This window comes from Zonotrichia leucophrys, chromosome 4 (genome assembly GCF_028769735.1).
Source record: "Zonotrichia leucophrys gambelii isolate GWCS_2022_RI chromosome 4, RI_Zleu_2.0, whole genome shotgun sequence".
In the NCBI taxonomy this organism is placed as follows: Eukaryota; Metazoa; Chordata; class Aves; order Passeriformes; family Passerellidae; genus Zonotrichia; species Zonotrichia leucophrys.
The window spans coordinates 70933610-70948694 of record NC_088173.1 but is presented as its reverse complement, the minus strand read 5'-3'; the positions used below and the strand labels follow the sequence as shown (position 1 = coordinate 70948694).

At 47.1% G+C, this 15085-nt stretch overlaps 1 protein-coding gene across 1 annotated transcript; it reads right to left on the bottom strand.

Annotated features, from left to right (window-relative positions):
* Positions 1–3375: 3375 nt before the first annotated feature.
* PAIP2B (poly(A) binding protein interacting protein 2B) lies at positions 3376–14065 on the bottom strand. Its single transcript, XM_064712116.1, has 4 exons — positions 14009–14065; positions 10456–10609; positions 7556–7705; positions 3376–4386 (listed from the first exon to the last, which is right to left on the bottom strand). The coding sequence occupies exons 2-4, from the start codon at positions 10597–10599 to the stop codon at positions 4330–4332; spliced, it is 351 nt and encodes a 116-aa protein (XP_064568186.1). The 5' UTR covers positions 10600–10609; positions 14009–14065; the 3' UTR covers positions 3376–4329.
* Between the last annotated feature and the right edge of the window lie 1020 nt (positions 14066–15085).

Below are 15085 nucleotides of genomic sequence, written 5' to 3'. Positions count from 1 at the left end.
TGCTTTTTCTCTGTAGGGATTCCCAATCCCAAAAGATTCCCAATTTCCTTGGATAGAGATTCCCAATCCCAAAAATTTCCTGATTTCCTTGGATAGGGATTCCCAATCCCAAAAAGCTCTTGATTTCCCTGGACAGAGATTCCCAATCCCAAAAATTTCTCATTTTCCCTGGACAGGGATTCCCAATCCCAAAAGATTCCTGCTTTCCTGGACAGAGATTCTCAATCCCAAAAAATTCCTGATTTCCCTGGGTAGGGATTCCCAATCCCAAAAAGCTCCTGATTTCCTTGGATGAGGATTCCTGACCCCAAGGAGCTCCCACTTTTCCTCTGTAGGGATTCCCAATCCCAAAGAGTTCCCGATTTCCCTGTTTAGGGATTCCCAATTCCAGGAAGTTCCTGGTTTCCCTGGATAGGGTTTCTGACCTTGGGAAGTTCCCGATTTCCCTGTACAGGGATTTCCAATCCCAAAAAGTTCCTGATTTCCTTGGATAGAGATTCCCAATCCCAAAACATTCCTGATTTCCCTGGACAGGAATTTCTGACCTTTGGAAGCTCCTGATTTCCTTGGATAGAGATTCCCAATCCCAAAAAGCTCCTGCATTCCCCTAGATGGAGATTCCCAATCCCAAGGATTTCCTGATTTCCTTGGATTTCTGAGCCTTTCAGAACTTTGGGATTGGCCGGGATTGAGGGAGCTGCAGCTCCCATGGATGGAGAAGGAAATTCCCAGGAATTCCCATGGATGGAGAAGGAAAATTCCCAGGAATTCCCATGGATGGAAAAGGAAAATTCCCAGGAATTCCCATGGAGGAAGAAGGAAATTCCCATGATCAAATTCCGATGGAGACAAAAATCCCAACCCCAGGATCCTTGGAAAAAGGGATCAGCACCAGGATATTCCCACCACATCCCAAAATCCCCCTCATCCCAACCCTCTCTTTTCCCAGGAATTCGGTTTTCCTTGGATTTTTCACCCATGAGGAATCAGGGCTGTAGTGTTGGATGAGCTGAGGAATTCCATAAAGGGAAGGAAGAGGAATTCGGGGAAATTCAGGTTTCCCGAAAAACCTCTGGGATTGGCAGGATCCCCCTGCTCAGCTTCCATAGGGAGGAATTTTGGGATTGCAACTCGGAACCCTTCACTTCCAGCAGGGAAAATTCCATTCCGGAAAAATCAGGGAAAATCACATTCTGGAAAAATCAGGGAAAATTCCATTCTGGAAAAATTCCATTCCAGAAAAATCAGGGAAAATCACATTCTGGAAAAATCAGGGAAAATCTCATTCTGGAAAAATCAGGGAAAATTCCGCTCTGGAAAAATCAGGGAAAATTCCATTCCGGAAAAATCAGGGAAAATTCCATTCTGGAAAAAATCAGGGAAAATCACATTCTGGAAAAATCAGGGAAAATCCCATTCTGGAAAAATCAGGGAAAATCACATTCCGGAAAAAACAGGGAAAATTCCATTCTGGAAAAATCAGGGGAAATTTTATTCTGGAAAAATCAGGGAAAATCCTATTCCAGAATAATCAGGGGAAATCCTATTCTGGAAAAAATCAGGGGAAATTCCATTCCAGAAAAATCAGGGAAAAATCCCATTCTGGAAAAATTCAGGGAAAATTCCATTCCAGAAAATCAGGGAAAATTCCATTCCGGAAAAACCAGGGAAAATCACATTCCAGAATAATCAGGGAAAATTCCACTCTGGAAAAATCAGGGAAAATCCCATTCTGGAAAAATCAGGGAAAATCCCATTCCGGAAAAAATCAGGGAAAATTCCATTCTGGAAAAATCAGGGAAAATCCCACTCCGGAAAAAATCAGGGAAAATCCCATTCCAGAAAATCAGGGAAAATTCCACTCTAGAAAAATCCCATTCCGAAAAATCAGGGAAAATCCTATTATGGGAAAATCAGGGGAAATTTTATTCTGGAAAAATCAGGGAAAATCCTATTCCAGAATAATCAGGGGAAATTCCATTCCGAAAAATCAGGGAAAATTCCATTCCGGAAAAATTCAGGGAAAATCCCATTCCGGAATAATCAGGGGAAATCCCATTCCGGAAATATCAGGGAAAATCCCGCTCTGGAAAAATAAGAGAAAATCCCATTCCGAAAAATCAGGGAAAATTTCATTCTGGAAAAATCAGGGAAAATTCCATTCCAGAAAAATCAGGGAAAATTTCATTCTGGAAAAATTCCATTCTGGAAAAATCAGGGAAAATCACATTCCGGAAAAATCAGGGAAAATCCCATTCTGGGAAAATCAGGGAAAATTCCATTCCAGAATAATCAGGGAAAATCCAGTGCAGCTCCCAATCCTAAAAATCCTCTGGAAGCAGGAAAATCTGATTTTCCATTATGATATCCAGGGATTTTTCCATTATTCCACATATAGATTTTCATAAAATTCCTTCCATGATTCAAAAATTTCCATATCAGCATTTCCCATCCTAATATATTCCTCCATGGATTGCAAATTCAATCTGATATTTTTTCCATGATTTCCATGATTTTTCCATTATTTTTCCAAGATTTTCCATGATTTCCCTGTTTGATTTCCATATTTTTCCATGATTTTCCATATTTTATTTCCATTTTTTCCATGATTTTTCCATATTTCTGTTTTTCCATTTTTATTTTTCCCATGTATTTTTCCATTTTCCATTATTTTCCTGTGATTTTCCATGATTTTTCCGTGCTTTTCTCATTATTTTTCCCAAGATTTTTCCATTATTTTTCCTGTGATTTTTCCATGATTTTCCTGTCATTTTCCCATTATTTTTCCCAAGATTTTCCCCAAATTTTTCCATTATTTCTCCTGTATTTTTTCCTGATTTTCCATATTTTTCCGTCATTCTATATTTTCCCAAGTTTTTTCCATTATTTTTCCTGTGATTTTTCCATGATTTTCCTGTCATTTTCCCATGATTTTTCCCAAGATTTTCCCCAAGATTTTACCATTCTTTTCCTGTGATTTTTTCCATGATCTTACCATTATTTTCCCAAGATTTTTCCCATTATTTTCCCATTATTTTCCATGATTTTTCCATTATTTTCCTGTCATTTTCCCATGATTTTTCCGTGCTTTTCTCATTATTTTTCCATTATTTTTCCCAAGATTTTTCCATTATTTTCCTGTGATTTTCCATGTTTTTTCCTGTGATTTTTCCATTATTTTCCTGTCATTTTCCCATGATTTTTCCCAAGATTTTCCCATTATTTTCCTGTGATTTTCCATGATTTTTCCCAATTTCATTATTTCCAATTTTCCATATTTTCCATTTTTCCTGTATTTTTCCATGATTTTTCCATGTTTCACTTTTCTCATTATTTTTCCCAAGATTTTTCCATTATTTTTCCTGTGATTTTCCCATTATTTCCCTGTGATTTTTCCATGATCTTACCATTATTTTCCCAAGATTTTCCCATTATTTTTCCTGTGATTTTTCCATTATTTTCCTGTCATTTTCCCATGATTTTCCCCAAGATTTTACCATGATTTTCCTGTGATTTTTTCCATGATCTTACCATTATTTTCCCAAGATTTTTTTCCCATGATTTTCTCGTGCTTTTCTCATGATTTTTCCATGATTTTTCCCATGATTTTTCCATTATTTTTCCCAAGATTTTTCCATGATTTTTCCATTATTTTCCCCCAAGATCTTCCATGATTTTCCCATGATTTTCCATGATTTTTCCCATGATTTTTCCATTATTTTCCCCCCAAGATCTTCTATGATTTTCCTGTGATTTTTCCATTATTTTCCTGTCATTTTCCCATTATTTTTCCCAAGATTTTCCCCATTATTTTCCCAAGATTTTTCTCATTATTTTTCCATTATTTTTCCCAAGATTTTTCCATGATTTTCCTATCATTTCCCATGATTTTTCCCAAGATTTTCCTATTCTTTTCCTGTGTTTTTTTAATGATTTCCCTGTCATTTTCCCCATGATTTTTCCCAAGATTTTACCATTATTTCCCCATGATTTTTCCATGATTTTTCCCAAGATTTTCCCATGATTTTCCAATCATTTTCCCATTATTTCCCTGTGATTTTTTCCATGATCTTACCATTATTTTCCCACGATTTTCCCCAAGATTTTCCCGCCGGCGGGGTCGCCGCAAATCCCAAGGAAGCCAAAAACTGCCAAGAAAAAGTGAGGAAAAGCCAAAAAAAAAAACAAAAAAAAAATTGGGAAAAACCAGAAATACTTGGAAGCGGAGCAGATCCCGGTGCCGGAGCCGCTCCGGGCCCTTCCCGTGTCCCAACTTTTCCCTGGAGCAGGGATTCAGTCTCTGGCCAGGCCATTCCCGAATTTCCCAGGTCAGTATTTCACTCCGGGAACGAATTCCTTGGCGTCCGGGTTCAAGGTGCTTTTGCTCTGGGGGAAAAAAAAACGGGAATGGGATCGGTCAGCGTTGGGAATTCCAGGGATTTTGGGGTCTCGGGTTGGATTTGGGAAGAATGGATGGAATTGTGGAATGGTTTGGGATCCTTCAATGCCGTCCCTGAATCCCAGCCTGAAATTCCAGCCGATCCAAATATTCCAGGCGGATCCAAGCCGGCCTTGGAAACTTCCAGGGATTCGGGGGCAATTCCAGAGAAAGGAGAATTCCATGGATGGGACAATTCCATGGATGGGACAATTTCAAGCATGGGAAATTCCAGGGATGGGCCAATTCCTGTGATAAAATTCCAGGGATTGGACAATTCCAAGGAGCGAACAATTTCAAGGATGGGAGAATTCCATGGATGGGACAATTCCTGTGATAAAATTCCAGGGTTTGGACAATTCCAGGGTTTGGACAATTCCAGGAACAGAATTCCAGACATAGGAGAATTCCAGGGATGGGCCAATTCCTGTGATAAAATTCCAGGGATTGGACAATTCCAAGGAGCGAACAATTTCAAGGATGGGACAATTCCAAGGATGGGCTGATCCCTGGGATGGGACAATTCCAGAGGTAGAATTCCAGGGATTGGATAATTCCAGGGATGGGACAATTCCATGGATGGGACAATTTTAAGGATGGGACAATTCCAGAGGTAGAATTCCAAGGATGGGACAATTCCTGGGATGGAATTCTGAGGACGGGACAATTCCAGGCATTGGACAATTTCAAGGATGGGACAATTCCAGGGACAGAAGAATTCCAGGGATGGGAGAATTCCAAGGATTGGAGAATTCCAAGGATTGGTCAATTCCAGGGATAGGAGAATTCCAGGCATTGCACAATTCCATGGATGGGACAATTCCAGGGATGGGAGAATTCCAGGGATTGGAGAATTCCCAGACTGGGACAATTCCAGGGATGGAACAATTTTAAGGATGGGACAATTCCAAGGGGGGATCCCAGGGGTAGAATTTCAGGGATGGGCCAATTCCAAGGATTGGTCAGTTCCAGGGATAGGAGAATTCCAGGCATTGGACAATTCCATGGATGGGACAATTTCAAGGATGGGAGAATTCCATGCACAGGACAGTTTAAGGATAGGAGAATTCCAGGGATTGGAGAATTCCAAGGATGGGCCAATTCCTGTGATAAAATTCCAAGGATGGGACAATTCCAGGGACAGAATTCCAGGGATTGGACAATTCCAAGGAGTGAACAATTTCAAGGATGGGAGAATTCCAAGGATGGGACAATCCCAGAGATGGGACAATTCCAGGGATGGAATTCCAAGGAAGGGACAATTCCTGGGATGGGAGAATTCCAAGGATGGGACAATTCCAGGGATGGAATTTCAAGGATGGGACAATTCCAGGCGTTGGACAATTTCCAGGATGGGACAATTCCAGGGACAGAAGAATTCCAGGCATTGCACGATTTCAAGGATGGGACAATTCCATGGATGGGACAATTCCAAGGATGGGACAATTCCAGGGACAGAATTCCAGGGATGGGAGAATTCCAAGACTGGGACAATTCCAGGGATAGGAGAATTTCAAGCATGGGAGAATTCCAGGGACTGGATAATTCCAAGGATGGGCCAATTCCAGGGACAGAATTCCAGGGATTGGACAATTCCAGGGACAGAATTCCAGGGATTGGACAATTCCAAGGAGTGAACAATTCCAAGGATGGGACAATCCCAGAGATGGGACAATTCCAGGGATTGGATAATTCCAAGACTGGGACAATTCCATGGATGGGACAATTTTAAGGATGGGACAATTCCAGGGATAGAATTCCAAGGATGGGACAATTCCTGGGATGGAATTTCAAGGATGGGACAATTCCAGGGGTAGAATTCCAAGGATGGAATTCCAAGGATGGGACAATTCCAGGCGTTGGACAATTTCAAGGATGGGACAATTCCAGGGACAGAAGAATTCCAGGGATGGGATAATTCCAAGACTGGGACAATTCCAAGGATTGGTCAATTCCAGGGGTAGGAGAATTCCAGGCATTGCTCGATTTCAAGGATGGGACAATTCCATGGATGGGACAATTCCAAGGATTGGTCAATTCCAAGGATTGGGTAATTCCAAGACTGGGACAATTCCAGGCACAGAATCCCGGGAATATCCCAATCCCAAGGCTGTGCCAATCCCACAAATATCCCAATCCCAGGAATGTGCCAATCCCAAATCCGTGCCAATCCCGGGAATGTGCCAATCCAGGGAATGTGCCAATCCTGGGAATGTGCCAATCCCAGGGGTAGAATTCCAGGGATGGAATTCCAAGGACGGGACAATTCCAGGCGTTGGACAATTTCAAGGATGGGACAATTCCAGGGACAGAAGAATTCCAAGGATGGGAGAATTCCAGGCATTGCTCGATTTCAAGGATGGGACAATTCCATGGATGGGACAATTTTAAGGATGGGACAATTCCAAGGATTGGTCAATTCCAAGGATTGAGTAATTCCAAGACTGGGACAATTGCAGGGATAGGACAATTCCAGGCACAGAATCCCGGGAATATCCCAATCCCAGGGCTGTGCCAATCCCGGGAATTTGCCAATCCCAGGAATGTGCCAATCCCAGGGGTAGAATTCCAGGGATGGAATTTCAAGGATGGGACAATTCCAGGGGTAGGAGAATTCCAGGCATTGCTCGATTTCAAGGATGGGACAATTCCATGGATGGGACAATTCCAGGGACAGAATTCCAGGGATGGGAGAATTCCAAGACTGGGACAATTCCAGGGATGGAACAGTTTTCAGGATGGGACAATTCCAAGGATTGGTCAATTCCAAGGATGGGACAATCTCAGAGATGGAACAATTCCAGGGGTAGAATTCCAGGAATGTGCCAATCCCAGGAATGTGCCAATCCCGGGAATGTGCCAATCCCGGGAATGTGCCAATCCCACGAATATCCCAATCCCAGGAATGTGCCAATCCCAGGAATGTGCCAATCCCAAAGCTGTGCCAATGCCAGGGGTAGAATTCCAGGATGAATTCCAAGACTGGGCCAATTCCAAGGATTGGTCAATTCCAGGGATAGGAGAATTCCAGGCATTGGACAATTCCATGGATGGGACAATTCCAGGGACAGAATTCCAGGAATGTGCCAATCCCGGGAATGTGCCCATCCCGCTCACCAGGATGTCGTCGGCGCCGTGCCCGTTGCTGTCCGGCTGCATTCCCTGCGGGAGATCCCGCGCCGGGATGAACCAATCCCGCTCCTCCTCCTCCAGCATCTCCTGGAAGCAGCGATCCAGGAATTCCTGCTCCTGCAGCTCCTCCTCCACCTGCGGCCCCGGCACAGCCACGGGAAAAAATTCCAAAGGGTTTTCCGTGGGAAGAGCCCGCGGCTCCGAGGAGCTCGTGGAATTCTTGAGATCCTTCCCATCCCCAAGGGCCAAATCCATGAAATCCCACCAGGAATGGGGATTCCGGCTCTTTTCCAGGAGTAATTCAAGGGATATTCGCAATTGGGAATGTGGGAATCTCTGGGAATTCTTGGATGTGGGATTCTATGGGAATCACACACCCCAGGCTGAAATCTGGCCCAATCCCAAATCTGGAGAGTTCCAGAATGTGGGAATGGCTGGGAATCACCCCAGGCTGTTCCCAAATCCCAAGAATTCCCAAATGTGGGAATTTCTGGGAATCAATCCCAGGCTGAAATCTGCCCTGATCCCAAATCCCAAGAATCCCTGGATGTGGAATTCTCTGGGAATCAATCCCAGGAATTTCCAAATCCCAGGAATTCCCAACCTTGGGAATCACCCTAGGAATTCCCAAATCCCAGGAATTCCCAGCTTTGGGAATCACACCAGGAATTCCCAAATCCCAGGAATTCCCAGCTTTGGAAATCACCCCAGGCTGTTCCCAGATTCCAAGAATTCCTGGATGTGGAATTCCCTGGGAATCAATCCCAGGCTGAAATCCAAATCCCAAGATTTCCCAAATGTGGGAATTTCTGGGACTCACCCCAGACTGAAACCCGCCCTGAATCCTGAGAATTCCTGGATGTGGAATTCTCTGGGAATCACCCCAGGCTGTTCCCAAACCCCAGGAATTCCCAGCTTTGGGAATCACCCGAGGAATTCCCAAATCCCAAGAATTCTCAGACCCCAGAAATTCCCGAACCCCAGAAATTCCCAAACCCCAGGAATTCCCAGACCCCAGGAATTCCCAGCTTTGGGAATCACCCCAGGATATTCCCAAATTCCAAAATTCCCAAACCCCGGGAATTCCCAAATCCCAGGAATTCCCAGCTTTGGGAATCCAGGAATTCCCAACTTTGGGAATTACCCCAAATCCCAAGAATTCCCAAATCCCAGGAATTCCCAGATTTGGGAATCACACCAAACCCCAGGAATTCCCAAATCCCAGGAATCCCCAAACCCCAGGAATCCCCAAACCCCAGAAATTCCCAAACCCCAGGATTTCCCAAACCCCAGGAATTCCCAGACCCCAGGAATTCCCAGCTTTGGGAATCACCCCCAGGAATTCCCAAACCCCAAGAATTCCCAAACCCCAGGAATTCCCAGCTTTGGGAATGACCCCAAATCCCAAGAATTCCCAAACCCCAGGAATTCCCAACTTTGGGAATTACCCCAAATCCCAAGAATTCCCAAATCCCAGGAATTCCCAGCTTTGGAAATCACTCCAGGAATTCCCAAACCCCAGGAATTCCCAGACCCCAGGAATTCCCAAGCCCCCGGAATTCCCAGACCCCAGGAATTCCCAAACCCCAGGAATTCCCAGACCCCAGAAATTCCCAAACCCCAGGAATCCCCAGACCCCAGGAATCCCCAGACCCCAGGAATTCCCAAACCCCAGGAATTCCCAAATCCCAGGAATTCCCAAATCCCAGGAATTCCCAAATCCCAGGAATTCCCAGCTTTGGGAATCACCCCAAACCCCAGGAATTCCCAAACCCCAGGAATTCCCAACTTTGGGAATCACACCAAACCCCAGGAATTCCCAAATCCCAGGAATTCCCAACTTTGGGAATCACCCCAGGAATTCCCAAATCCCAAGAATTCCCAAACCCCAGGAATTCCCAAACCCCAGGAATTCCCAAATCCCAAGAATTCCCAAACCCCAGGAATTCCCAGACCCCAGGAATTCCCAAATCCCAGGAATTCCCAAATCCCAGGAATTCCCAACTTTGGGAATCACCCCAAAGCCCAGGAATTCCCAGACCCCAGGAATTCCCAAATCCCAGGAATTCCCAAACCCCCGGCATTCCCAGCTCAGCCCCACCTGGCGGTCGAAGTCCTCCTCTCCTCCCAGATCCCAGGAATTCCCAGCTTTGGGAATCACACCAAACCCCAGGAATTCCCAAACCCCAAGAATTCCCAGCTCTGGGAATCACTCCAGGCTGTTCCCAAATCCCAAGAGTTCCCAAATTGGGAATCTCTGAGAGTCGCCCCAGACTGAAACCCGCCCTGAATCCTGAGAATTCCTGGATTGTGGAATTCTGTGGGAATCAATCCCAGGCTGTTCCCAAATCCCAAGAATTCCGGGATATAGAATTGTCTGGGAATCAATCCCAGGCTGAAATCTAAATCCCAACAATTCCCAAATGTGGGAACTTCTGGGAATCACCCCAGGATATTCCGAAACCCCAGGAATTCCCAACTTTGGGAATCACCCCAGGAATTCCCAGACCCCAGGAATTCCCAGCTTTGGGAATCACCCCAGGACTTGCCAAACCCCAGGAATTCCCAAACCCCAGGAATTCCCAACTCCCAAGAATTCCCAAACCCCAGGAATTCCCAACTTTGGGAATCACCTGAGGAATTCCCAAACCCCAGGAATTCCCAGACCCCAGGAATTCCCAAACCCCAGGAATTCCCAAATCCCAAGAATTCCCAAACCCCAGGAATTCCCAAACCCCAAGAATTCCCAAACCCCAGGAATTCCCAGCTTTGGGAATCACCCCAGGAATTCCCAAATCCCAGGAATTCCCAACTTTGGGAATCACTCCAGGAATCCCCAAACCCCAGAAATTCCCAAATCCCAGGAATTCCCAGCTCAGCCCCACCTGGCGGTCGAAGTCCTCCTCGTGCTCCATCCACAGGTACTCGGCAAAGGGATCCTTGTCCTGCTCCGGGTGCCCGATCCCGCCCGGCTCCGCCTGGGCCGCGGGGCTGGAGGCCGAGCTGCCGCCCAGCTCGGAGCCATTCATCCTGGGGACTCTGGGATTGGGGATGAGGGAATGAGGGAGCGGCTGCACACCCCAAAAATTCAATTTTTTTCCCTAAAATTCCCCCCCAAATTCCCATTTTTACCCCACAAAATTCCAATTTTTTCCCTAAAATTCCCCCAAAAAATCCCCCAAAATTCCCATTTTTTCCCCAAAAAATCCAATTTTTTTTTCCAAAATTTCCCCCCCAAAATTCCCATTTTTTTTCCCCAAAAAATCCAATTTTTTCCCCTAAAATTCCCAAAAAAAATCCCCCAAAATTCCTATTTTTTTCCCCAAAAAAATCCCCAAAATTCCTATTCTCCCCCAAAAAATCCAATTTTTTCTCCTAAAATTCCCCCCCAAAAAAATCCCCCAAAAAATCCAATTTTTTTTCCCTAAAATCCCCCCAAAAAATCCCCCAAAATTCCTATTTTTTCCCCCAAAAAATCCCCCAAAATTCCCATTTTCCCCCAAAAAATCCAATTTTTTCCCCCAAAAAATCCAATTTTTTCCCCTAAAATTCCCCAAAAAAATCCCCCCAAATTCCTATTTTTTCCCCAAAAAATCCAATTTTTTTCCCCTAAAATTCATATTATTTTCCCCCCAAAAAATTCCCCCAAAATTCCTATTTTTTCCCCAAAAAATCCAATTTTTTCCCCTAAAATTCCCCCAAAAAATCCCCAAAATTCCCATTTTTCCCCAAAAAAATCCAATTTTTTTCCCCTAAAATTCCCAAAAAAATCCCCCAAAATTCCCATTTTTCCCCCCAAAAAATCCAATTTTTTTCCCTAAAATTCCCCCCAAAATTCCCATTTTTCCCCCCAAAAAATCCAATTTTTTTCCCTAAAATCCCCCAAAAAATCCCCCAAAATTCCTATTTTTTCCCCAAAAAAATCCCCAAAATTCCCATTTTTCCTTTAAAAAATCCAATTTTTTTTCCCTAAAATCCCCCAAAAAATCCCCCAAAATTCCTATTTTTCCCCAAAAAATCCAATTTTTTCCCCTAAAATTCCCCCAAAATTCCTATTTTTTCCTTTAAAAAATCCAATTTTTTCCCTAAAATTCCCCCAAAAAATCCCCCAAAATTCCTATTTTTCCCCCCAAAAAATCCCCAAAATTCCCATTTTTTCCCCAAAAAATCCAATTTTTTTCCCTAAAATTCCCCCAAAAAATCCCCCCAAAAAATCCAATTTTTTTCCCCAAAAAATCCAATTTTTTTCCCTAAAATTCCCCCAAAATTCCTATTTTTTCCCCAAAAAATCCAATTTTTTCCCTAAAATTCCCCAAAAAATCCCCCCAAATTCCCATTTTTTTCCCCCAAAAAATCCAATTTTTTTTCCCTAAAATCCCCCCAAATAATCCCCCAAAATCCCAAAGTTTTTATCCCAAAAATCCCGTGGAGGGTGGGAAAGCCTTTCCCAAATGCCGGATTTGGGATTGCTGCTGTTCCCACCTGGCAGGGCTTGGGAAAGATCCCAAAAATCCCAGGAATGTCCCAAATCCCGGCGGGAGGGGGAGTTTGGGGGCAGAGAGCTCCCCTAAATGGGAGAGTGGTACAGCCCGGGAGATTCCATTGGGAAGTGGGGGTGCCTGAGCCTATGGGATTGGGATGGGAATGGGAAAAGGATTGGGAATGGGAATGGGAATGGGATGGGATTGGGAATGGGATTGGGATGGGATTGGGATGGAAAAGGGAACAGGAATGGGAATGGGATTGGGATGGGAATGGGAATGGGAATGGGATTGGGATGGGATTGGGATGGGAATGGGAATGGGAAGGGGAATGGGAATGGGATTGGGAATGGGAATGGGATGGGATTGGCATGGGATTGGGATGGGATTGGATTGGGAATGAGATGGGAATGGGAATGGAGAAGGGAATGGGAATGGAAATGGGATTGGGATGGGAAAGGGAACAGGGAATGGGAATGGGATGGGATTGGGATGGGAATGGAAAAGGGAACAGGATTGGGATTGGGAATGGGATGGGAACAGGATTGGGAATGGGAACAGGATTGGGAATGGGATTGGATTGGGATGGGAATGGGAACCAAGATGGGATTGAGAATGAGAGTGGGTATGGGATGGAAATAAAATGGGAATGGGATGGGGATGGGAATGGGAACAGGATTGGGAATGGGAATGGGATTGGGAATGGGAATGGGATGGGGATGGGAATGGAATGGGAATGGGATTGGGAATGGGATTGGGAATGGAAAAAGGGAACAGGAATGGGAATGGGATTGGGAATGGGATGGGAACAGGATTGGAAATGGGAATGGGGATGGGAATGGGATGGGATTGGGATGGGATTGGGATGGGAATGGGATTGGGAATGGGGATGGGAATGGGATTGGGGTTGGGAATGGAAAAGGGAATGGGGTTGGATTGGGAATGAGATGGGAATGGGAATGGAGAAGGGAACGGGAATGGAAATGGGATTGGGATGGGAAAGGGAACAGGGAATGGGAATGGGATGGGAATGGGAATGGAAAAGGGAACAGGATTGGGATTGGGAATGGGAATGGGATGGGAACAGGATTGGGAATGGGAACAGGATTGGGAATGGGATTGGATTGGGATGGGAAAGGGAACCAAGATGGGATTGAGAATGAGAGTGGGTATGGGATGGAAATAGAATGGGAATGGGAACGGGATGGGAATGGGAATGGGATGGGAATGGGAAGGGAATAGGATTGGGAACAGGATAGGAATGGGATTGGGAATGAGATGGGATGGGAATGGAACGGAATGGGATGGGATGGGAATGGAAAAGGGAACAGGAATTGGATGGGATTGGTTTGGGATGGGAATGGGAACAAGATGGGATTGAGAATGAGAATGGGTATGGGATGGAATAAAATGGGAATGGGATGGGATGGGATGGGATGGGATGGGGATGGGATGGGATGGGAATGGTGAACAGGATGGGAATGGGATGGGAATGGGAATGGGAATGGGATGGGCATGGGAACCGGAGATGGGATGGGAATGGGGATGGGAATGGGATTGGGATAGGAATGGAAAAGAGAACAGGAATGGGAGTAGGAATGGAAAAAGGGAATGGGAATGGGATTGGGATGGGAATAGGAATGGGACGGCAATGGGAGCGAGAATTGGAACGAGACTGGGATGGGAATGGGAACAGGACAGGAACGGGAACGGGGCGCAGGAGCCGATCCCGCCCACGACGAGCGCACTCCGGGGCTCTCGCGGTGCCGCTCCCGGGGGAGCCGCGCCAGGAGCGCCCGGAGCCCGCGGGACAGCGGGGCCTGCTCGGGCCCGGGCCCGGAGCCGCCGTGGCCCCGCCGGTGCCGCGCTCCCCGCGCGCCCCCCGGGCTGCCCCGCGCCGCTCCCCCCGCCGGGCCCGGGCCGTGCCCCGGAGCCGCCCCCGGGTCCCCCCCGGTACCTCGGGCCCGGCCGGTGCCGCTCCGCGCCCTCCGCCGCCGCCACGCCCCGCCCCTCCCGCCGCCGCCACGCCCACCCCTCCCATTGGCCAACTCCGCCGCGTGGCCCCGCCTTCCAGCGTTCTGGTTGGACGGCACGGATATAAACCGCGTTGCTATTGCGCCGCGGAGATGTCAATCATGCAGTTAACCCCACCCACCGAGCGGCGCTCCGGATTGGCTGATGCCGGCGGCTCTGATTGGCTGAGGGCACGCGTCGCCCACGTGGGGCAGACAGGCAGCGCGCGGGGGGCGGAGCCACGCGCGATGTAAATAACACCGAACGCCCCGCCCCCGCGGCTGGAGGGTGATTGACAGGCGCCTCGCCCAATGAAGAGAGGCGTTACAAATCTACCCCGCCGCCAGCGCGCAGTGGTAGAATCACGCTGATTGGCTGGAGCATGTAAACACAGGGAGAGGGGCGGGGCGGTCACGTGGCTTGCGCGTGGCTTGGGTGGGCCCAATTTTGGGGACGGGGGGAGGGGACAGGAAGGGACAGCGATCTGTGACCCCAACGGCGCTGGGGACACCGGGAATGAACCCCAAAACGGGGGAGCACAGGGGGGGAGCCGGCCTGAACCCCAAAATGGGGACACCGGGAAAAGGGGACCAGCCCTGAACCCCAATTTGGGGGAGCACAGAGGGGAATCCGCCCCCAAATCGGGGACACCCGGGAGGGTCCAGCCCCGCACCCCCAAACTGGGGTCACCATCCAGCTCTGCACCCCCAGTTTTGGGGTCACCCATGGGGGGGTTTACCCAGCCCCGCACCCCCAAATTGGGGTCAGGAACGGGGGGATCCATCCCCGCACCCCCAATTTTGGGGTCCCCCATCCCCACACCCCAATATCGAGGAGCGCAGCAGTGGGGTGGGGGGGAACCCCAAATTTTGGGATCCCTCCCCAACACGAGAGGGGGGGTCCCGATTGTGCAGCGGCACTTTTGGGGTCACTTTTGGGGAATTGCCGCACCCCAATAACCCCCAGACCCATTTTGGGGGGTCCTGCACCCCAATAACCCCCAGACCCATTTTTGGGGGGG